At 37.6% G+C, this 25254-nt stretch overlaps 1 protein-coding gene across 1 annotated transcript in view; it reads left to right on the plus strand.

The window, feature by feature from the left end:
- The first annotated feature begins 12729 nt into the window (after positions 1 to 12729).
- LOC129352604 (cadherin-23-like) overlaps positions 12730 to 25254 on the plus strand; it is a 125542-nt gene continuing 113017 nt past the window's right edge. The window contains exons 1-2 of the mRNA XM_055021671.1: positions 12730 to 12841; positions 24090 to 24189. Coding sequence (XP_054877646.1) covers positions 24099 to 24189 — 91 coding nt within the window. The 5' untranslated portion in view covers positions 12730 to 12841; positions 24090 to 24098. The remainder of the gene's footprint in view (positions 12842 to 24089; positions 24190 to 25254) is intronic.

The following is a 25254-nucleotide window of genomic DNA, read 5'->3' on the forward strand; positions in this document are numbered from 1 at the left end:
AAAACATCAAATGAAACTCCTAATGTCTTAACATCAGGACAAATGGAGCAACATTAACATTATTTAAGTTGACAGCAAATTTATGTTGTATATTTATTTTGAAATGAAAAACGAACCATTCAAATAAATGATTAATATAATTAACGAGAGGTTGAAACAGGAACCTGAATAACCAAGCAGCACTTTGAGGAACAAGGTTTCATTTTGGTCTCGTCTTTTTTAAAGAGACATATCTGTTTAATACCATCCATTATGAATAATGAAATGCACTAAGTGAAGCAGAGATAAAGCAGAGATCTTCAGCGGCGCCGACTCAGTGGGTGTTGATGGCCAGAACTCAGCCAGAACAGCAGCTGGCAGGAAGAATCAATCAAGGCTTGTTTTCTGGCTCAGGTGGCCAGCAGCCTGACACAAAGTATTACAGCAGGACATGAGAGAGGAGTCCAGCTGCCGGTCCCGCCCAGCGCGTCCCGCCCAGCGCATCCCGCCCACGGCGAGGCGTGGAGTTCCTCAGGGTCCGACCGGCCTGACTGAGACGAATGAGCGCAGGCAGCAGCAGAACCTGTCCAGATCCTCAGACACATGAATATTTCATCCACTCTTAAACTGACCTTCTCGCTTTAGCTGCCAGTCAAATGCAGTCTCCTGTCAGTGTGTGTGTGTGTGTGTGTGTGTGGGGGGGGGGGGGGGTTTGTGTGTGTGTGTGTGTGTGTGTGGTGTTGTGTGTGTGTGTGTGTGTGTGTGTGTTGTGTGTGTGTGTGGCTGAGGTGGGAAAAACTGCTGACCCAAAAACTTCCCTCTCTCCTTTCTGGGTCAGAGACCTGACAAGCAGAAAACTGACACAGTTTGGAAAGTCTGTATTCTTGCTAACAAGGCATCACAGCAACACTAAGATTAACGCACGAACACACACATGCAGACGAGATTTTGATCTTTTTCTTTGTTTCACGCAGAGAAACGTTAAATGTGCCTGAAGTCTGCTCTGCTTCCTAATAAGAACGCAGCAGAACGAGGAGACGTGAAGCGATGATGGGCTGGGAGGTGAACTCCAACTTCAAAGCTCTCTTCCAACCATCAGAATTTGGGGTTTTGAGGGAGTACGGCATATTTATTAGAAGCTATCCACATGGCTTAGTCTTCAGGACTCACATCAGTCACGAATAAGATGATTCACTCTGGTCAGACCCCCTGAGCGTCAGCACAGGATGGCAGAAACAATTACAGGAGCGGTGCGGCAGAGGCATATCTTTCTTTGTTCTTTTCTGCAGAGGTGATTGTGAGTCACATTCCCTGAGGTTCTGTTTATTCTGCCAGGTTAGATATATGCTGCACGCTGACAAAGAAAAGCCCTTCAGCATCACAAATGTACAAAGTTTGTCTAATCGCCTCCATGCACTTGACCGTATTAGTTTGATCAGAGTGACTCACCGCGCTGCAGAGGAATCATCCCAACTCTTCAGAAGCTTCAAGGTTCGGTTGACATCATTGTTCATTATAGTGGGATTAGTTTCAGCAAGAAAAACATCATGGTTTTAATAAAAAGATGTTTCAGGACCAAGGCAATATTCTCACATACAGATCCACTAAAGAAGATGAAATATTGATGCTGCTGAACAAATCTAATCACTGAACACCAGAAATCTGGATGAATGAGATCTGGCCATGAAGCAGAAATGTGGCATTGTTACAAAATCAATGCAATCCACACCTTAAATAGAACAAACGACAATCATATATGTTATTTATTCTTTTATTCTTTAAGAAGTTATGATTTGCTTTTAAAGATCATAAAGACTGTATGCTTGTCAGGTATGAAATTATTTCTACCAGGTTTGCGACTTCTTGCTCTATTTTACAAACATCATTTTATGTAACAGACCAACAGAAAGTTCCCCCTATTTTCTTTTTAATTTTTTTTTAAATAAAAATATAGAAAGTATGATATGTATTCAGAATTTTTAGGTGATAATCCAAACTAAAGTCCAGCAGAATCTGTTCTCCCACCTGAGCCTTGTCTGGTGCTTTCTGGTCTATTTCTTGTTATTCTTGGTGTTTGTTGAATATTTTGTATCAAACCTCTGGAGCCGTAACATACTGCATATGTTACCTGGCAACCCTGGATGGACTGAAGGTAGTTTTGTTTTCTCAAAGAGTGATGCTGTGATACAGGAAAGATGAAACTCACGCAGCATCTAACAGGAGGATCCATTATTCTGCATATTGAACATACTCTATACCTCTGGTCTTATTAAGCAGCTCCAATGGCTGGAGCTTTTCTGGATGAATGAGATTCAGTACATCAGAAATGGATATAATATCCCTTTAAACCAAACGATTATTATTTTAACATCCTCCACTAAACTTCATAAATTCTATCAAATGACAAAACCTGTTCACACACAGCTTTTATTTCTCTAAACCATATTTGTGTTTGACTAGTGCAATAACTCAAACACCGGGTCCCTTTTTCACAAATCTTTTTTATTTTAGCTATAAAAATAATACATATGAATTTGCTTTTAACTATTTGAGTAGCTTTTACAACTTCTGTTCTGCACAAATAAGATATATTTTAGTACGTAAGCATTTCAGTGTTCACCTGTATTCATTGCTTTAACCGGATTTCAGTATTTTATCTGAAAATACTGAATGCTGTGTCTTTATTAAGCTTCACACATCGGCAGTCATTATCTAGTCACCGAATGTCATAACAATATCAATTAATAACTCAAATTTTATTTGTATAGCACATTTCAGCTACAAGGCATTTCAAAGTGCTTTACATCATAAACACAAAACACAAAGGCATGCAACATAGAATAAAATACCAAGTGTTTCTTTATGGTCAATATGGTTTCTTTGCTTTTTGCAATAACTTTTAATATCCATTTTACAAATAAAGAGAACAAAATAATGTCTTCTGTGTGAGAACCTTTTCAAAAAGATCAAAATACAAGTTATAAGTAAATTCAGTGATATTCCTGCTGTTTCTCAGCTCGCACAACACACAGACTGCTAGCATTAGCATTAATTAGCCTCCAGAAATATGCCGTTTTCTACATAATACCAATCACAATCTACAACTCACTAGTTAATTAAAAATCTCTTCAGCTCTTAAATGATACCAATATGTATGCATTAAAATACATTTTTACTGATATAGGAAAGAACAGAACACACTTTGAGCCTCCATTACCATCTAATCTAACAAGAAGTTATGAATCTGGATGTTTGCCACAATGTTCACATTTCTCTGTCCTGGTTTGCCACATGAAAGTCCTCAGAATGATAGTAGTAAATTATATTGTGTATGCAGGGCCATTTCACAATAATGTTATACAACAAGCCAGATAAATAATGCAAGAATGAACAGCAAATATTGTACAGAAGACAAATATGAGAAGCAATGAATGACATGAATTCAAAAACATAATGAGAACAGGAGAGAAGCAGAAACATTTTAATAACACCAGATCATATAGAATCAACCCAAAACTGTTATTGAATTATTTTCATTCATCAGGGTTTGCTGTTGTAATTTGATAAAATACAGAAAGGCTAATGGACTATGAGTATTTTGAAAACACATTGTGAAACCTGCAGTCTGAGGAAATGACTGACATCGTAAAGTTCTGCCAATAACTGGAGCCGGTTGGATGAATGACTCGGTCAACACAATCAGATGTTTTTCTCCATGTTCTGAAATGTTACACAGATAAAAGGAGACATCAGGTTACTGTCTGACAGCAACAATATATTTCAGTTGTTCTTGAGTAATTCTCAGACTGTTCTACAATCATTATTGACAAGATTAATTGATCCAGTAATTAATTTGCAGTTTGAAATCTGATTTTGCTTTAGGTTAAAGATTAAATTAAAGCATAATCTGCTTAAATAAACTAGTAATTTAAAAATAGTTTTGCTTTTTATTCTCCTTGACCTACAATTCTTAACAAATTGTCTTAAAACAAGTAAAAACCGATTCCTGTAAAGTGAAAATCATTCAGTTGAAGCCTCCAGTCTGATGACATTGTTCCATTTTTATTTTTGCATGTTGAATCCTGCATTGCTTTGCTCCTTGACTGTCTGTTCAGGTTGTCACTGAGCGCTCCTGTGAGGTCTAGTTAAAGCACTAAAGAGCTTCAGCAGCATGCTGACAGTGAGCCATAGAACATGTTAAATACTCTGTATTCTGGCACCGCAGTCTCTTTTAATCTCTGTCCAGCAGTTCGGTTTCTGCAGCCACACAAGTCGAGAGTAAGTGACAATCAATAAGCCGGTTAGTGCAGATATGATACTTCACAGCACCAACTTCACTCACAGTGATATCTGCTGTCTTGGTTTCAGTACAGTAGCAATTAGGAGGTGAATTATTTCATTAGGTCCTTAATGCTCCCACTCTGCAGTCTATTGACAGGACTGGATGATTCCATTTACTAAACAAAGGTTGTTGAATTGTATTAAACAGAGAGAAGTGTGGCTTAAATCTGATTGTTTAACTTTAACAACAAATCTGAGTTTCAGAAAATTTCAATAACTTTACATAAAACATGGAGATTTAACAAAAAAGATAATGTCAGTGGACTAAGACTATGCTTTAATTAAAAAGTCATAAATTCAATATTTCTTGAGGCGTGTCGTGGGTATATTTGTCTGAGATTAAATCTATTGATTAGCAGCAGTGAAAAGAACAAAAAGAGGTAAAAAGAAAGAGAGACCATAAAGAGGAGGCTCTGAAAGGAAAGATTAACTCATAACTTTGTCATGTCATAAAATTGACAAAGGTTTCTGTTTAGAAATGTTTTAAAGTGATCAGTTAGTTGCATTTTGGTAATTAATCTTTAGAGAAAAAGACAATTAAGTAAAATATAGAATTTATGTCAGGAATGTGTTTGAAAATTTCACAGACAGACGGTGAAAATCATCGACATGACTGATTCTTTCCTCTGATCGTAATTAGATCCAGTTTCTGAGCTTCGCTGAGCCGCCATGTCACTAAGAGTTCAAATCTTGTCATTGATTAATGTCTGAGATATATGAGAATTTGGGCATCATTCCTCAATCTTTCAAACAACGGTTGGAGAACATTCATCGATTTACCCCTCAGACATGCTGTCTTGTAAAATAAAGAACATTTATTGATTTATTCAGGGTCTCACTTAGTTTTCTGAGTTCACAACCTCCCACTGGGGACTAATTACATCATTTTTTCCATGACTCAGTTATGTTCTCTCTCTGCAGCAGCTTTTTGGAGCTTTTTGGAGCTTTTTGGACCATGTCACAACCATAATGTCTGAACCAAGCTGAAGACAGACCATTAAAACAGGAAGAGAATTACAGCAGGCGTAACTCTGACCACACTTTCCAGTATTATTAAAAGCAAAGAGTGCAGGAGTCTGTAGCCATTCTTCCATAATGTCGATATAAGAGGAAACGCAGGCTGATCAATCAGATAGAGAGCAAATGAAGAAGCAAAGACAAGAAAGTCTTTAAACCTTCCAGTCTGAATCGTAAAGTCAGCTCATGATGCTCTGTAATGCATTTTGAAATATAAAGATGTTATGAAGAAGATCCAGGAGAATACACAAAAATCTGAAAATTAATACATTGATTTTTTTTTTCTTCTCTCTTTATTTTATTTTATTAGATCAAATATTCACTTTAATAAATCATTTAAAAGCAAAGCCTAATTTGCAGCAAAAATGACATAAACAATAAGGGATGAACTCTATTTATTATTTAGTATTTCAGAGAGAATGATCTTTGTTTTTGGTTTAATTGTGAACGGTTACCAACAGTGCACCGCATTTATAAATTATTTGGTTAAATTTCTTATGCAAGACTCAGTTATGTTTCATGAAACACTGCAGGTTTGAATTTCTTGAAATGAACGTTTCTGAGCCTGATTACTTCTGTTGACTGAACATGAAAAGGTGAGTCACGCAGGTCTGCAGCTGGAAGAGCAGAGTAACACACAGTGTGTCACTTTGTTTGCTTTTTGATCAGTTTGACTAAAATGCTTCAGGAGAACAATTATAATTCTCCAACAGGGTTCAAGTGGAAAAAGTTACTTAAATTGTGTGTATAAAGCAAATTGTTGGATAAAAATCTCTAATTTCTACGAAAAATAGACAAAAACGCAAAGGCACACAATAAAAGACATAATCTAACAAAATAAAGCTTTTTTTTTTTGTATGTTTTTTCTCTTAAAAACAAAACGACAGCTTCCAGAATGTGAGTTTGTGAAAAAGCTCTGCCTGCTTTTTTTCCTCCTGCAGCACACCTTGGACAGATGTTTTCTGTAAGGCTTGAGCTTTTCTGTCATTTTGCTGCTGCTCACCTGAATTTCCCCAATGAGGAACAATAAAGGTTATTTCTTTTTTATTTCTTTTTCCCCTTTTATCTTCTCTTTTTTATTTAAATTCCAGATTATCTAATTAACTGAACAATGTCCTCATTCACAGCTGAGCCGTGTTACATTTCACAACTTCCTGCAAAAGGTCAGCAGTAACACTTTTATTACCTCCATAAGCCTCATTATACCTTTTTAGCTGGAGAACAGCATTTCTATGCAGAACCGTTTGCTTTAATGCATGCATAAGGGGTCTGAAACACTGATAGCTCAAACACTTCAACACAATAAAACACATAAACTGCATATGCAGATGTTCAGTTTAACAATGAAATAACCAGGAAGCCATTGTCTTCCTGATATCTCACTCCTCTGCAGGAGGAGTGAGATATCACTCCTCTCTTTCATGAGCATCATGCTCAGTTACAAAATCAGATATTCTTCAACTAAAACCTCATTAAAATATGTACATAAATGAACATATACGTACAGAAATGTTGATAGGAGCAAAAGAAAAACATAAAACAGCATCTGTCATTGGACTGGATTTACAGAAGTGTGTATCTGATCCAGCTCCTTGGTGACACTCTATTAAGAGTGGGACGCTGCAGCATGTGTAATTAAGTAAGAGAGAAAGAGAACGGGAGGAGCATCAAACGCAGACTGCTTTTCTCTTTGTGCGACTTTCATCCTCTGAGCAAATTACGCTCTCATGCCATGCCACTCTCTCTAATTTTATTTTAATAAGATTCCACAAAATAAGTCAGAGTGTACAATCTTCCTAGTAATTCAGCCCATTCATTACTGTCTCCATGAGCCAACCAAGATATTTTCTCTGCTGCATTGTTCTTATTGTGACTGGATCCCACCAAACCAAGCATATGTCAGGCAAATATTACAGGAACATCTGGAACATCTGGCCAGTTACAAAAATCTGCCAAATGGATTTAAAATTGCATTTATTTGACAGATTGTGCATGTAACAGTTTTTGCTCATAAAGCAAAATATCACCTTGTCAGACCCAAAAGTTTAAAACAATCTTACAATCTTTAGTGATTATGTTTCCCATGGGAACAGGTTGGCATGGGTAGCTTTTTCTACAGATAAACAAAACCATCAGTTTATTTTTTTCTCATCTTGATATTTGCTTTGATGATCAGAAACACTGAAGTGAGCCAAAAACTTCATACATACATCTACATGAAATCATCTGTGTTTTCTGCTTGCCTCAGCATGGCTGCATGACGCGCCTCATGCATTGTGAACTCTGGCAGCTTACAATGGATTCAGTTCGTCACTGAATCCGTCTTTGAGACAACAAGCTTCTACAGCTCAGCTCACTCTCCATTCTCTTCACTGATCGCCATCCGTATCATACCAACCTATCAGAATATGTTTGTTTTGTGGTGAATAACAGACAATCTGGCTTCTTTCTGCAGTGACAACAGTTTGTGTTTTATTTGTAAAGCCTGCAGCTCGTGTAGAGAGAGCGCTGCTGTTATCGTCAAGCTGTTTAGAATGATTTTGTGTTCGGGATCCACCAGTAACAGGTATGCATGTTAACCTCGGCCAACCACACAGGCTGCGGGGAAAGTGCCAGTGTAATCGTCTGAGACTTCTCATCATTTACCCATTTTGGCAGCAGCTTCTTCCAGAGGGCAGCTGGGAAGTCATTAGCAAACAAGCACTTTCCCCAAATACAGAAGGAGCTTTCTAACACTGTGTGAGAAAACGCAACAGCTCAAGGTCACAGAGAGGTTCAAGGGGTACCTTTGACTAACACACTGATCAGCTTGTCCTGCATTCAAAACGTTACCATGAATAATGAAAAGGGAAATTATGGAAAATTGTTTCTGTACCTTATTTATAATTTCTGTTTGTAAAGAATGCAGAAAATCTCTCAGCACTTCTTACAAAATTACATTTTCCAAGACGTATAATAGAAACTACAACATGTTTAAGTGATAAACCTGACGACACATTTATTAGCACAGCCTTCAGTTTAATAAGAAATGGCAACTACAAACCTGAAAGGAGCTAAAAAACAACAACTAAAATGTGAACACTGATCTGTGATCCAACGGCTGCACACAAGAACTGCAGCAAACCTGATTTTCTTCATTTTGCACAATGGTGTAGCAAGGAGCTTTGGTTGAACTAAATAATGCTGTCACATTGTTACTGAAACTGCTATGTGCAGAGAACAGAAGAGGCATCAAAGATACTACAAAATCAACACAAGTGCTTCACAAAAGTTGCATCGTTACTCTTATTCATCGTATGCTGAGTAGAAACTGTGCAATAAAGATTCTCCTAACTTCAGATGCAGGTTTACATCTTGCAAACCTACTTCTTACTACACATGATAAGCATCTACCTTCACTTTGTCATGATAATTTAGCTTGTTGGTTATTGTATGTTCTTCTTCTGACTGATACATTTGTATTGTGAGATTATCTTTGATCACCTGTGACATCTTTTGAAACAATAGATTTCGTTATAGGAGACAAATATCTAGAAAATCATATTAAGTCAATTGAACTATGGAGGTTCACTGTAACAGATGGCAAAAATATTTACTGCAGGTTTAATTCAAGAGGCAACAATTTCACACAACAACAACTTGCTTGTCATTTCTGTTTTTCTAGCCTACAGCAAAGAGAGACGAAGTGCACAACATGCTGATGATTTAGCATTTAGCAAAAACTCTGCTGCAATAGTGATGTTAGATCTTTTTTTAATGTAAAACAATAATGCTGCATCCTGTTTCTGCAGCAACAAAATGGTGTCTCTTCAATGACAAGCTCTGACTGGTAACAGGACATTTATCTGGAAACATCTTTGCAACAAAAGATGTCACAAATTCATGGGAAATGGTAACTTACAAATAACCAAAGCTCTGTTATTTAGGTCACAACTTAAAAAATAAAAGTAAAAAAATAACAAGATTTTTAGATCAAACTTATTTATTAGATTTTTGAAAGAAAACTTCAATGAGATTTTTACAAGAAAACTGAAGAGAAGAGAGAAACAGGAGAGACGAGGCGTGTGAAAGGCAAATGAAACACCAGCAGAGGTAGAGGCGGGAGCAGGAGGAGCAGAGTTATTGCATTTCAGCGCAGTAAAAAATAAACCTTGTAATACAGGCAAATACTTATTAGGAGCACACAGTTTACAATGTAATCAGTATCTATGATGTTTTACTGCTGCTATTAAAAATAAATGGATAAAATGAATGGCTTCCTTGGCTGCGAAGCCAAGGTTTGTAAATTTCTGTCTCCTAATAATATCCACTGCTGAATAACTACAGACGCACTGCAGCTGAGGCAAATAATGCAGATCACTGGACTGATCACATTTTAAAACAAGTTAAAAACGATAATGATTAAATTAAAACACCAAAGTCACAAAACTACACTGTATCCGCTGTTTGCTTTAAAGCTACATAATGACTCAAAAAGATGCTTTACTTTATGATGCATGAAGCTGCATTTACAGCTTTTACCAAATGTTATTTGCTACATTTGTGTTATTCCAGGTGTGACGAAATGAAGCTGATTCACTGCTGCATGGAAACTCAATGCCATGAAAAGATAATTTGAAACACGATTTCCAGCAATATTCTCTTAAAAATAAGACAGCATGTCCAAACTTTAAATTACATGTACCTTTAACTATTAGAAGACTTTAATTTGCCTGTGTTGTTTTGAAAGGCATCAAACAGGTGAAACGTAAAAAGTTGTTTTAACTGAATAAAACTCAAAACTCAAGCTGGAAAACCAAATTTGTGGCATGTTTATTGTTGTTGAGGGCCACATAAAATCACTAATAGGGTCTTAAACGGCCCTAGAGCCAGACTTTGGACACCATCATCTTAATAGCTTCAGAACTTTGATTTATTCTACTGGCAAAATACTTTAGCACAACACATTTTTATGAGTCAAATCAGGTACATTAGACTTTATGCCATGACATGTGAAGTACATTATACTTCACTGACAATATAAATGTACAATTACGTGACAGGACTTGCAACAAAAGAGAAAAAAAATCATACATTTTACATAAACTTTATTTCAATTGTATGTAAATGTGTCTTTGTGTATTTGTGTCTTTTGAAATGTTGTGCCATATACACACTGATTGTGTTTCAAAAGTGAGTAAAACTGCTAACCATTGATGGGCCACATTTCTGTCATCCTTGTTTTCAAACAAGTGAAAGAAAAACACCATTGTTGGCGCAACCAGACAAATAATGAACTCATCACTGAAGAAGAAAAGTGCTATGAAAAAAGAAAAAAAGAAAAATAACCCAACTTTGTGTTTTGACTTTAATATGACCTTGCTATGCCATACTATGTTTGACTTTAGAAGTTGTAGAATAAACAAGGGAATGCAGCTGTAGTTGTTTAAAATGTCCACCAGAGGGAAGCAAAACATAACTTTGATTAGGAGAAAGAAATGTTTCTACTCTGATTAGTTTCTGACTGCAAACTGAAGCTCAATGTTACATTAGCCGAGTGCATCACTGTGAACAAACCCAGAGTGGAAGCAGCATGTTTACTGACTTCTTGCTGCAGTTATGCAAACGCAGTTGATCCCAGCAGCTGCAGATCAGTGATTTGTGAGATGCCTCCCCGTAAGAAACTTATTGCTTTTGTCTCAGGTGAACTGAGTCTTTATCAGAATAATTTAGCACACTGACATGTTGGTATTATCACACCTGTCAGCTGCAGTTTGGCTCATAGAAACCTTACAAAGTTTCTTTAAGCCAAAGTTATTTATGATCAGCCTCAGACAATAAATCTGAGACAGACAAAAACCAGGGTTTCCACAATGTTGTGAGATTAGATTTTATTCTATGCTATACTAGAGCATAATATAAATGTTTAGTAAAGCTTTTTCAGAGAAACTTTCAGCTTCAATTTTGAAATTGTTGACCTTTATTTTTCAAGATTTCTGCACTATAGCACCAAAAAGCAATTTCTGGTTTACATCTTGAATGCCTGGGACCAGTTCAAACTGGGAAAAGAAAAGTTGTAAGCATTTTGTTTTCTTTCCATTTGTTTGAAATAATTGGCTAAACTCTTCAGGGAAAAAGAAATCTGAGGATTTCCCTGGCCATGATTGAACATATTCATATTTTGAGCCAAGTCATCATTTTGCCTCGTGACACAGTGCTTTATGCTCCATCTGGTTCTGGAGAAAATGTTTTATCACCAAACTGCTTTTGGGCTGATGACTGACGCCACTCTGATGGTTTGATGCTGGTTGCTTTGGAGAGGCAGCCCAGCAGATGGATGCTCTCAGGATGCTTTGCTCTCAGGATGAAACTTTTCTTCTCAGTTTTACAGTTATCTCATTCTGAAGGAGCTTCTCTGAAAAACACCTTTCTCCCAGGGCCACAGTGCAACACTGACATGGAGAATGTCAGTCTGTCCTCATGTCTTTCTTGGACAGAAGTTGATCTTTTCTTGTCTTCTTACAGAAAAACTCACAACTGACCAAAAATGAATTTGTGTTCACAGTAATTGGTTGAGAAGTTGTAAATGGTTAAACTGCAACAAGACTTTCATCTGGTACAGATAATAATAGTAATAATAATGAAATACTCCTTATATATTCTCAGAATCGTGTAGAGAAGAATCCAGACTCTCCATTCAAAGGATTGTCTGCCAGCAGCTTGGTGCCAGATGGTTCCCCACACCTTCAGGGGTTTATGGAAATGATTGATTGGTCAGAGATTATTTAGCAGGAAAATAAAATAAAAACAAGAATGGGCAGGTGGTCATAATGTTATACACTGATGGATGTTCATGGGCTTTCACAAAAGCATCTGAACATGAAATTGTTTTCCTCTTTCAAAATATCATGGATGTAGCAAATTAAATGCAGAAAACAAACTATTGGTAATTTTGATTTCCGCCGCTAGGTGGCGGAAGAGTCATGATTATCCTCACATGCACGAGTTGTTGGATTTAATCATAGATTTGTAATTCAATTTGTTCAATATCATGATCTTATTAGATGTTTTTCACCACAATCAATGGTTTGTGAAGTTTGAGTTTCTGGAAATAGTGATTCAAATGTTTGCAGTAAAGGTTGTATTTACAATATCTTTCAGGCACGTGGGCCAAAATGCTCGGACATAAATGAAGAAAGTGAGGCTCATATTTCTTTTGGAGAATGGTTTCATTACTAAGGCTGAGTGGCGCTGAGCTGCAGGAGCTGCAGAGGACAGAGACTTCTTCCTGGTTTCAGAGAAGAGATGAGGAGCTCCAGAGGGATCGGGCTGCAGGAGCCTGCGCGGCTTGCAGCGGTAACTCTGTAACACCGGAGAGAGATTTGCAGTCACCAGGGCGGCGGTGGTGACAGAGTGGAGGGAGAGAGAGGAGCAGATACTTGGGAACGCATCGCAGCAGGACAGACAGACAGACTGACTGTCCACTCTGAAGGCGTTCAGCCGGCGACGGAGACGGAGCAGGAAGGTAGGACAGCCTGATAACGAGCCGGGCTTCCCGCAGAGTTGCTGGATTTAGGAAAAGTTCGGAAAAAGAGCGGAAAGCGCAGCATTTATGGTCCAGTTAAGCTTCGCGTAATTAATGACTTTTTGTGTTGCTCCATTTCTGTTTTGGTATTATGGTGTGAGTTCAGAGCTTGAGGATTATTAATACTTATTTTTTAAATATATACAGTTTTCAAGAAAAGCCTTTTTATGCGGCATAATGTAAAGAAATTAAACGTTTAGACTGAAGGAAAATAGAGTAAAATCGCTCCGGCGTCTCGTCTGTTCAGTGATCGATTTAAAACACAAATTCCTTCAAATCTATTTTAATATGGAGTGTGAAATATGAGTTTGTTTGCGTGTTTGCTCAGAGGTGTCAGGTGTGCAGCGTTATCTCAGGTAGCGGACTGGGGAGTCCAGGTGTCTGTACGGAGGGCCAAAAGAGCCAAAATACTTAATACAATATTTTATTTATGTGATTACTAAAATACAAATGTATTAAATAAATAAATGCATGTGTATATGTAATTATTAAATATGTCAATATTCATAAAAAGTTAATTTAAAAGGGGAAAAGTACAAAGCAAAATCAAATTTTATTTATTGGTGTCTAAATATGTATTTTTAAGGTTAGTCTATATTTATGCCTCTATTGTGTGTTTGAAAAAATACATAGTCATATAATTATTTATCTACAGCTATTTATTTCATCATGCCACCATGAACTGATCTAAACTCTTGGGCCCTGACTTCTGATTCACCGTCCTGAATACCAGCTTAACTGCAGACCAATCACCTTGTCCGTTGCAAAATTAGCCCCACCCACTAAATTCATAATTTGTTGTGAATAATAATCAGTGTATGGAAATTTTACATTTTGTTTGTTTCTTAAAGACTACTTCAGGGAGCAAACACAAGAAAAATTCATAAAATTGAAATATTGAAACAATATACAAAAGATCAAGAAGTCAGTGAATTTGTTGTATTTATTCTTGTTCATTTAATTGATGTTGACGATCACATGCAGCATTTATAAAAGGAATCCCAAATATCTTAGAATTGTGGCACTCCTGGGGCTCCGTACTTCTTGACAACCACTTATTTATTCATGTGTCACCTGAACTCAACTCACATCAGCTCAATGGAGAATACTGAACACCTGAACAGTTTTATTGTTTGCATGGTTTACAACAGGTTACATGTGTTTCAGTTGTAACCAAACTGTAGCGATACAACATGGACTTATTATTATTTGACTTTATTCACTGGATAATAACTTACATTTGAATAGCCTAATAGATAATATTTTACATTTTGTTGTTTTGCAACATATTTATGCTTAATCTTTATGGTTTGAGAGTTTTTATGTGTTCTGTGGGGAGAAGAAGGACATAAATTCTACTTATTTCTTATTTTTTAACGTAATGTCTGCCATCTGCATAGATTAATAGTTTCCAGTTTAGTAGTTTAAGGACATAAACCATACAATAATATTTGTAGTCAGATGTCGCCAATAAACAGCAGCACAGAATGTACCACATTCATAAACCAGCATCAACATCGCAGGGGAAGAAATTGTCACAAAACAGCATTAAAAGCAGATTTGTTCCATATTATTTATAAATAAATGCAGCAAACACGTAATGTATTGTTATTTTTGTTAATATTTACTTAAAGGTAAAATTAAAATGCTTAACTTCAGCCAGAATTATGTGTTATAAAAGTCATACATTTGCTAAAGAGTTTCTTATCTATTTAAAAATTGACAAGATTTATATTACCTTACTCTATTTTTAACATAATGAATAAATAAATGGTAGAAAATATTTTCAAAACAAACAGATTATAAAACCTTTGACTGTTTACTGAAAGTAAAATGCATCTGCATCTCAACAAGCCCTCGAGCATAATATAGAATTAAATATTACTCTTTGTCATTATGGCACTTTAAGGCCATAAAATGAAAACATTAATGAGTCTGAATTTGTCTAAGTAATAGTTGTAGCTCTTCATTTACTGCCAGCTTCTATTGTAGCATTTCAATCAGTTAAATAATTAATTTATTCAGAGAATAAATCCAAAGTCATGAATAAGATTCAAACTTTTGCTCTCCTTTGGTTTACGAATGCTAATTAATTAAAATATAACCTAAGGCAAAATTATGTTAATGCTAACCTCATATATTTAACATTGTGAAAGTAAGAAACCGACACGATAGTATCTATACTTCATAATAAAGCTACTCAAGTAAAAATAATAAGTACAATATAGTAAAATACTCCTAAAAGGACATATTTTCCAGCTCTGCTGCTTGGCGTATGAGGTAAAAACATGCTAACATGCTGAACACACCATCCCTACAGCAAAACACGGTGGTGGCAGCATCATGTTGTGGAGATTGTTTTAGCAGAACTTTGGAGCTTTCAGATGCAGCTAAATACAGCAGGGGGGAAAATCTATCAGAGGCTGAGAAAGACTTGGACTGGGGGAAGTTCATCGTTCAGGACCCTGAACGCATCACCGTCAGCGATGAGTTTGTAGGCCGGCCGTCACTTCTCCTGTTTGAACAGATTTAATTTCAAATTTGCATTTATGCTCAGTGTTGTCCGTCTTTGGCTTCGTGTGAATGTTTCACACCTGTTACCACTTTAAGATGGAAAACTTGAGAGTTTTCTAGTTTTCACACACATACAGAAAACTTTAAAATGATATGAATTCAAATAATCATCTAATCAGAATGTATTCATGATAAAATGCTTTAGGTCTTGGTTCTTTGTTTTGAAGACGTGTTTCTGGCAGTTCGTCTTCTCAGAGCCTCTGTCATTCTAAATGAATTCAGAAACAAGAAGGTTGGAGAAAACCCTCCTGAAACGCAGAGCCCATTTTCAGCAGACACCTTGACTGACAGGCTCAAATGGAGCTCAATAAGAGGGATGCAGGAATGAATTGCAGATACAGTAACTCCTCAGGACTGTCATGTGAAGTTTCACACTCGAAGCAGAGCGTCAGCACGGCTGTTATGTAAAGATGAAAAACTGTAAACTTATGGAGAAAAATGAGGATGAAGTAAATAAAGAACTGAAAGCTGATAAATATTTCAAGGAAGAATCTGTTTCTCACCAAACTGTCAGAATAGCCATAATTCAGGAAGTACGTAAGTGATTGAAAACTGATCTGTAAATCCTGTGCAACAAGTTAATTTGAATAATAAACCTTGTTATTGTTCATCCAGTTTTTTAGATGTTGTTGATTTACTTCCACTTTTTTCTGAACTTTATTTGCTATGTGAGGAAATTATGACTATTTATAGAAACAAGTTGCACTTCAGTTTATATGAAGTAGTTAAATACTTTATTAATTCACATTAAGTAGAGTTGCATTTATCAGAGAATCACACACTGTGCACATTCATCAGGATTATCAGCACTATAATACAGTTTAATGAACATACAGAATGTATTCTGTATTGGAATGCATATCACACTCGTCCATTTTATTAGGTACACCATGCCAGTATCAGGTTTAACACCTTTTATATTTTCAAATAGACTTAGTGAGGTGTGGGAAACACTCCTCTGAGATTTTGGCCCATATTGACAGGATTGTTCCTGATTTATCAGCTTCAAATTCATGATAATAAAAATCCCAGATAGAGTCTGTGGGTTGAGATCTGGTGACTCTTCAGGATCCTGAATTACAGTAAATTAATTTACAACAAACCAGTAAGAGAATATCTGAGCTTTGTGACGTGGTGCTTTGTCCTGCTGGAAGCAGCAATCAGCGGCCAGGAGGCTCAAAGCTTGTCCATTAAGACGTCCACCACAGCATTACACTGCCGTGTCCAGCAGCCTGAACCGCTGATACCAGGCTGGACGGATCCTCGCTCTTATGTTGACACCATGTTGTGAAGCTGCCATCTGAATCCTGCAGCATAGAAATTTGTCGGACGAGGGAATGCTCTGCAGCAACAGTCATCGGCCAATTTAGTTGATAGTATAGAAATTGTAACTTGATTGTGGTTCTGTGAGGAGCAGCAGTCAGATATCGGCCATCTGTTTCAAGGTCTGATGTGTTGCTCTATTTCATGAACCTTACAGGGAACTGGTGGTTATTTCAAGCTGCTGTCGCCTTTCTGCCGTCTTTACTCCAGTTTGCCCTTTGTCCTCTGAACTCTGACCTCTACAAGGCATCTTGATTCACAAGACAGTCAACCAATATATGTTTAGTCATATTTTGACTTTTCTGTGTAAACTTGAGATGAGGTGAAAGTCTCAGTGGTTGATCAGTTTTTGAAGACAATCCTCCTTCCTCCTCATTCTGATGCTCAGTTTGAACTTTGGAAAGTCGCCACACTGGATGCCTAAATGCATTCAGTTGCTGTTTATGTTTAACACCTGGAGCTTGTTGGAGCTTGAAATATCCCTGCCATATTTTCACTTCCTTCTGCTTTTATTTGCTGAAGTGGCTGAGATGACATGTTTGACAGACAATCAGAAAATATGGAGTTTTTAATGGCAATAATTCAGCACAGTTTTATTGGTCATTTTAAACTCCTTAATCTGTTTCAGTTTGTTGGAGGAAAGTTTCATCCATGTGTTCTTTTTGTCTTTTGGTATCTACATAACATTCTCTGTATCCCATGATTACGATCACTGTCTGCTTTCCACCTATCCAATTTTCCCAGCCAGGTCTCTGGCGGTCCAGCTGCGTGTGGTCATTAAATCAGCCCAGGCACTCAAGCAGAACCGCAGAAAAAAAATCCTGTAGAAAAGGGCACGGCAGTGAAGATGGTATTATTCTGCCAGTTGTTTTACAGCAGGGCGTTCAGATCCTTTCACATATAAAGCTATGTTTTTCTCTGAATTAATGATGGGATACAGATGGTTAAATATGAAGTCATTGAGACTTTGTACCTAACATTGCTTGAAATACAGCAGGTGTCTCTGAGCTAGTAGATATTTGTTCTTGCCTGGAATGGTTTCAGAAATTGTAAAGTTTTTAAGAAATACTCTGGAGGCTCTCATTTATAAATTGCAGAGGAATTGATAGATTTTTTTTCATGTTTTCCCTTCAGAGTTTCATTTGGAACAAAAACAGAAATAGTTTAGTTCCGGTTCTGACAGGTCATAGTTGTTGGTCTTTATGCCTCAACGAGGGCAGAGAGCGTGCAGGGAAAGACGGAGACGGAGACACAATAAGAGTCAAGCAGGACTGGAGGCAGGACTGAACGAGGAGGGAGGTCAAGTGTTGAGCTTCAGAGGTCATCCATCCTGAAGAGCAGCTGCTAAATGGTCCGTTTTGGTCTTTCAAGCAGAAGAGATGGTCAACTGTTGGTAGAGAGGATAACCTTATTCCAAAAACGAAGGAAACTAAAGGTGATGGATGTGTCACTGTTGGCTTTTAGCATCAATCTGACACGGTGGTGCATATTTACGCTCTGAATCCACACAGATCTCCTCTGGTCGAGCTGCTCCAGGCTCACAGTATCAGAGAATGAAGCAAAAAGCTTTTCTGCAGAGCATTTAAACGAGTGAAAAACTTTTTATGTAACACAACCAATCTTGTAATTTTAGACGTAGAAAAGGTTCTCCTTTGTTTTAAATAAATAGATGTGAGGGCTATGTGGGCTGAAATGATTTGCGTAAAACTGATCTCTGTGATCGATTCCAGTCTGATTCTTAGCATCATGATGTACTGCCAATGAGCAGGAGAAGACGCGAATAAACAGGTAACGTGACTGTAGGGATGAATCTGTCAGCTTTTCGATGTTTTGTTCATTTTTATAACAGCCAAATACAGGATTTTTAATACAATACCATTAAAAAAAGAAACATAGATTTTTAATTCAAAAATGTACAACCATTGCCTGTTTGCACAAAGCAAAAATCAACTCTTTTGAGCATTATCATGTTGTAACTTTATTCTCTCATCAGCCTTGGTTCTTTCATGAATGTTTGAGAAATCCTTTCATCTCCATCTTTGCAAAACGCCTAGTTGGACCTCGCCCCACCTTACAAGCACAGCTCCTCCTCAGAGCTGCAGTTTCCACCTTACGGGCCACTTTTCCCCTGTCACCCCTCCACTCAGCTCCTTCAGACTAGCCAGCACCAATTAGCAAACGCCTGGTGAACCTGCAGCTTAGTGCGACGCTGGTAAAAATGTTCTAAAGGGTTAATAAAAGAGTCATATCATGACAACTTCCTGAAGGCAGAGTTTCAGAGAGAGCAGAAGTTTTAAAAGACACAACCATCCATCCATCCATCCATCCATCCATCCATCCATCCATCCATCCATCCATCCATCCATCCATCCATCCATCCATCCATCCATCCATCCATCCATCCATCCATCCATCCAAGAGTTGACAGACTATTTGGTCTCTAAATTGTCCTAACAGTTACGTTTTCATACTATCAACTGGTCCTGATAAGACATTTCACATCACACAAATGTGCTGTAATGTCTGGGCAACATCATTTTTGACGTTTATGTTCTGTTTGTTTTCTCTTGTAAGAATGTATTTCCAAAGTGGATAATAACGTTTTGTGCTCAGGGCATGCCTGGTGACTCGGCTCCTGTTGCAGGAATCAGGTTTGCTGAATAAGACTTTTGTAGAATTGTGTCATGTAGATGGAGAGACTGGAGGGTTGGGATATTCTCAGCTCAACAGAGCATTGCCATCATCCCATCTTTCTTGACAAAGCCAAAGTGTCTGCCGCTCTGTGTTTGATCAGGGTGTTAATGAGTGATGTCTTTTTGATGAGCGCTGAGAGTGGACAGACTTCTCATTGATTTGCTGTGATAATCCAGATCTGGCTTCAGGCTGAGGCCCGGCATGCTTCCTGTGAGAGGGGTTCCTACGAGGTTGAGCCAAGTCAGACACAATTGCCTTGTAATCAATAATATTGAGTTCTGTAAGCCAGCAGGATTCAGGCATGTGGCCGTTTTTGGAGGCACATGTTGGGTGCAGACGTTACCCTGCTGGATCACATACTGGCTGCAAGACAATAAGTCACATTTTGATACACATACATCTAAAAAATAAATATATTTATTTATATTTATAAATATAATAAATATGCTTATTTATTATATTTACGTTTTCTTTCTTTGCATAAAGAAAACGTCTTTATGCAACTCATTTCAAAAAGTGAAACATATATTTATATATTAGATATATGTGCCTTTTTTCTATAATCTTGATGTCTCGGTACAGCCAATCCTCCAGGGATTCAGGTCAGGCCAGTTTGCTGGTCAGTTGGACCAGAACCACCATGGTCACTTGGTCACTGGATGACATGCTGACCCAGATCATCACGACTAAAAGCTTCACACTGGATGCGAATTTCTTCGTCCAGACTCTGGAACATTAATTCCAATAAAATGCAAAATTTTATTGCATTTCAAAGTCTTCTAATTATTCTAGAAGACTTTGAAACCTCCTGACCCAGACTGATGGATCACTTAGAGACTCAGAAAATCTTTGTAGGTGTTTAGAGGTAATTAGCTGGTTAGACAAGCTAGACAACAAATATTGGTAGACAGAAATTTGACTTCCTTCCATCAGTTACCAAAACCTGGTGGTTTTGTCATGTTTTTTGCCTGCTGTATTGCATATCTGTTTGCAAAGCACCATCATTTTAGGAAGAAAGGTTTCTGAAATGCACCAGTTATCTTTAAGGCCAAATTTCAATGCATTTGTTTATGATTTTAATAAAAGCCACAGTAAAGTAGATCATGTCAAGGTGTAAAAAAAAGAAAAAACCTAAAACAAAGCTCTGAGGTTAGGCAGGTGTGATGGAGGATGTTTGAGAGAACATGAGTTCATGTCTGAGTTGGGGCAAAGGGTAGTAAAGGTTTGATAGATGGTGACATTGCAGGCAGTGGAGTGAAGCAGAGCTGCAGATGCTGACCATCAGCTAAGCTTTATGCTCTCCACTGCGACTCCATGATCCAATTAATGGCTTTTTCATTCTGATCACCTCCGCTGGATTAGTCTGGATTTTAGACTTTAAATCATTTAGTTGGACTGAATACTGAGACCTGAAAGACTTTCCTTTTTATTTCTTTGACCATTAGAAAACCTTTGGAAGCTCTGCATGAGGGAGTTCAGTTTTTCCATGAAATAATCAGGCCTTTGCATGAACGATGGCACCCACAGTCAGTTATTGATGAATTGGTTTTAATTTTTGAGTGTGGAAGCGAACACTGGGCCTCATGCTCGGAAAGCAAAAGGCCCTTTGATTGCCACCCTCCCCACCGCTTCTCTCCACACCACATTGTGAGTGGAGTGATTGGAGCAACGCTTACTGTATTCACCATAAAACACATTACTTTATCAGACAATAGCCTGGGTCTGCTATATAAGGCCATAAAATGAAACTAATTAACATGCCATTTTCTGTTATAATATTTCAAGTGCTACCATAACTTAACAATAGTGGAATACATAATATGTTGAACAGAGGAGCAGCAGGAAGTGGTGTTAAAGACGAATGCAACATTTGCCTCGTTATAGTTAGAACATATTGTTCCAGAAACGCAGAATAACAAAATAAAGATGGATTCCGATTTGTTTTGCTCCAAATATTAAGAGGTGACATTTAAGAAACTTTAATTTAAATTGGCATTTCAGAGATAAACAACTTGTTTATTAAGAATTTAAAGCCTAAATAAACTTTAATTGCTTTAAAAGTGGTTGACTTTTATAAGGAGAGTGAATATTTTGATATCTCAAAAGATTTTCCACCTTTAATGTGACTTCAGTTGAAGCATTTAGTTTCTATAAATTATAGTAAACTTGATGAACCTGGAATAAAGTCCAGCTGTTCTTGTTGCAAATTTATGACTTTTGTCCAGTTAAAGGCCCAATTTGTAAAGGATAAAAGAAAAGGGCAAAACAATCAAAACCTTTTTATTGTGGACAAATATGGAGTTTTTCTACTCATTATTAATTGAGCTTAAGGTTTCTGATAGAAAGTTGTTCAGGAAATACTGAATATCATATTAAATTGTCCAGATTCATGTTGGTTTTAACTGAGGCTTTTCTGTGATCCAAATCCTGCTGTTACAATAAAGGTTCAACTGGATGGTCGGCTTCAAACTCTGTGCTGATATTCACTGACAGCATCTTATCTCATTTAGACTCAAAGGTAAAAGTAACTTCCCATAGTCAGTTATATTATTTATTACACATGTGGGAAATAATTAAGATCTAGATAAACAAGGAAACTTTACAGAATATATTATTACTATAACTTTTAAGTTACAATAAAATTGGATCCTGTTTTCCACATTTTGTCACCTTCAAGACTAGTTTTCTTAGTTTGGAGCAAATGATCTGCTGCGCAGGATAAATGATGAACCTTAGTACATATTCAGACAAGGCAGGTAAATTGGCATCATCACCTTGTCTTCAAGGATCAATTATAGAAGAAAAGACTTACAATCACAGCAGTCAAATCCAGTGAATTAGAAGACTCTTTGCCACGGCAGCAGATGAGCTCTTTAGTCTGTTTGCTCTGCATTTTGTCAGACTGCTGGATCGAAGCCATGAACGCAGCGCGCCTTGGATCAGACTTAACTGACTTCTTCAAGGTCTCAGCTGTCTGAAGATGAAAGGTTGCTCAGTGTTGTTTCTGCAGTTTTACTGCACAGGCTGACAATGGCCTGCGGTCTCAGTTTGTGTTTCAGGTTAAGCGAGTCACACCAACAGTGAAAGGAAGAACTCAGCACTTATTCACTAAAACACTGGATACACAACCAAGATTCAGAACGAGCTGCCAGGGTTTCCTCTGCAACAACCAATGTTTTATTTAAATGCAAGTCTGAATTCAGTTTGTCGTGTGTGTGTGTGTGTGTGTGTGTGTGTGTGTGTGTGTGTGTGTGTGTGTGTGTGTGTGTGCGTGTGTGTGTGTGTGTGTGCGTGTGTGAACTTGTTTTAGAGTTATGGGGCAAAGTGTTTGAATTCAAAAGACCATCCAAGTTTTCCTCACACCCAGCTGGTCTGTCTGTCGCAGCCTGTAATCATCATTCATAATGACGAAGCCATCATCTCCAAAATGTCCCTCAGCATTAGAGAAAGGAATGGTGACAAGTTAAGGAAGTGTGTGTGTGTGTGTGTGTGTGTGTGTGTGTGTGTGTGTGTGTGTGTGTGTGTGTGTGTGTGTGTGTGTGTGTGAGACAGAGAGAGAGAGAGAGAGAGAGAGAGAGAGAGAAATGGCTCATGGTCTTTTACCAAATAGAAATCCTGCAAAGGCTAAAATCTGACTGAGGAAGTTTAACTCGGTGTCTGCAGAGGTGCTTATGTCATTTCCCTCAGTGGTTCTTGGTGCAGCGCCCCCAAAGGCAAAGGTGGGAATAAGTTTTTCAATTAGTGACTTGGTGAAGTATGAAAGCCCAGCTAAAAATACGATTGTTGCAATTTTGGTCTCCAGTCGAATCGAGTCTACTTGGACTATCAGGTGCAAAAACAGCTTTAGATATTATGAATCCATTGTTAGTTATGTAAAGTGAGTAAACATGTGTCCATCTGAAACCTTGAGAGTATCTCGTTTGTTATAGGATATATTTTTTAGCCTGAAGCGGTCAGGAGTTTTAAAATGTGTCACAGAGAAGTCAACAGAGTGGAATAAGGAAGGGAGCGTTGCACATCGCCACGCAGGCTGCATGGAATAATTCACAGGAAACAGGAATCCAAATGAAAACAAATGTATCTTTTATAAACTGAAACACGTGAACACCTCATGGAAACATCTACATTCACCAAGCGACTCATTCTTTACCTCTCATTTTGTTTTCACTCACCTGTATATATGAGCTACTCTGTATGAATTGAATAACTTACATATTTCTGCATATTTTTCATCTTTAAGAGCACAATGGCACAAAACCGCGTTTCTGCTGGATGTGTTACTGTTAACTCTGCTGTCAGTTTACTCTGAAGTAAACATAACATACTTGACAGATCAGCAGACATTTGTCATTTTTATCATGAATTTTTTAAAGAAATAATCTTGTGTAGTAATAATCTAATTATAGATTATTACAGAACTGTGTTTTAAAATAATGCCCTTCCTGCACATTTATTAATTTTGCATTCAGAGTATATACTCTTTAAACAGCCATTTAAAAAGTATAGCACTTAACAGTCTTTATTTTTGCACAGCTTGGTTTACAGAAAATAAACTAACCATGAAACTGATCATTTTCTGTTTGTGTTTCTCCTGCAGGTGTCGGTGATGTCGTGGGGTTTGTGTGTGGGTTTAGGGTGCAGGATGACGGCTGCCAAGATCCTCCTTCCTTTCCTTGTTCTTCAGTCATTTTGTGAAGGTGAGTCCTTCTTCCTGTAAACAGTGACTGTGCAAAGCCACAAAGACTAGAGTTTTATTTTTTGAGATTTAATGTAAGAGAAAGGTATTCAGGCTGCGTAAGTTCAACGGTGATCACAGGATCTGAGCTCAGTGCATGTGCTTTATTTAGAAATCTGATGGTTTGAATCTTATTTATTATTTTGTTTACAGCATTGACCCTTTATTTGTGAACATTTGGTGTTTGAAAGAATTTAAGCAAAACTCCTGATATATTTTTGATGACAAAGTAAAATCAAAAAACTAAAAAAACTTGATTTCACATAACATTCCCCCTTCAATGTGTTACCACACCTTTCTTCTCTATCTTGTCGCTCCCTTTGCCCCTGGTTTCTTTCATCAAGCTCATTGGCACACTGACCTTGTGCTAGCTTCAAGCGCTGCCTCTCTGAACCAGCAAATTGGATTGATGATCACGGTTGTGATTATTTTGTTGCTGTAATCCATCTGCATTTCTCTATTCAACCGGTGCTGACTCGCCGTAATTAAGCCACAGGTACAGACATGAGCCCATTAACCCGTCTTTGTCGCCAATAAAGTACACTCCATGTCACACCGACAAGCCAGAGATGAGAATCTTATTCCGCTGGTAAGGACACATGACAGCAGGAAAACCTCCTGCTTTGAAAGCAAAGACTCAGTCACTCAAGCATTCTCACTTCAAACAGTTTTGGTCCGTCCCTCATCAGCGTCCGAGTGTCGGCTGCCGACCAGACAACTCAGTTGATCAAAGACCATTTGTTCACTGATCTTTTAAAATAACCTGTGCAAATCATTCCACCTCCTGACACCACAGCGAGCTGCCCAAATACAATTAACCCAAAAACAGCCATTCAAAGAGTCTAGAGCTAGAATAAAACCTTGTTTTCAGATCAGAAAAGACGTCACTCAGAATAAAGTTAATGGAAGAATAAAACCAGAAAAGATTTAAAACAACAACAACATGCGGTCTTTGAATACAGGGTTTTTTATTACATCTTTTCACTGATATATTTTCAGAACAGATTTTCAACAATTCCTGAAACAG

Source organism: Poeciliopsis prolifica, unplaced genomic scaffold, assembly GCF_027474105.1.
Source record: "Poeciliopsis prolifica strain line A6 unplaced genomic scaffold, Auburn_PproV2 SCAFFOLD078, whole genome shotgun sequence".
Lineage (NCBI taxonomy): Eukaryota > Metazoa > Chordata > Actinopteri > Cyprinodontiformes > Poeciliidae > Poeciliopsis > Poeciliopsis prolifica.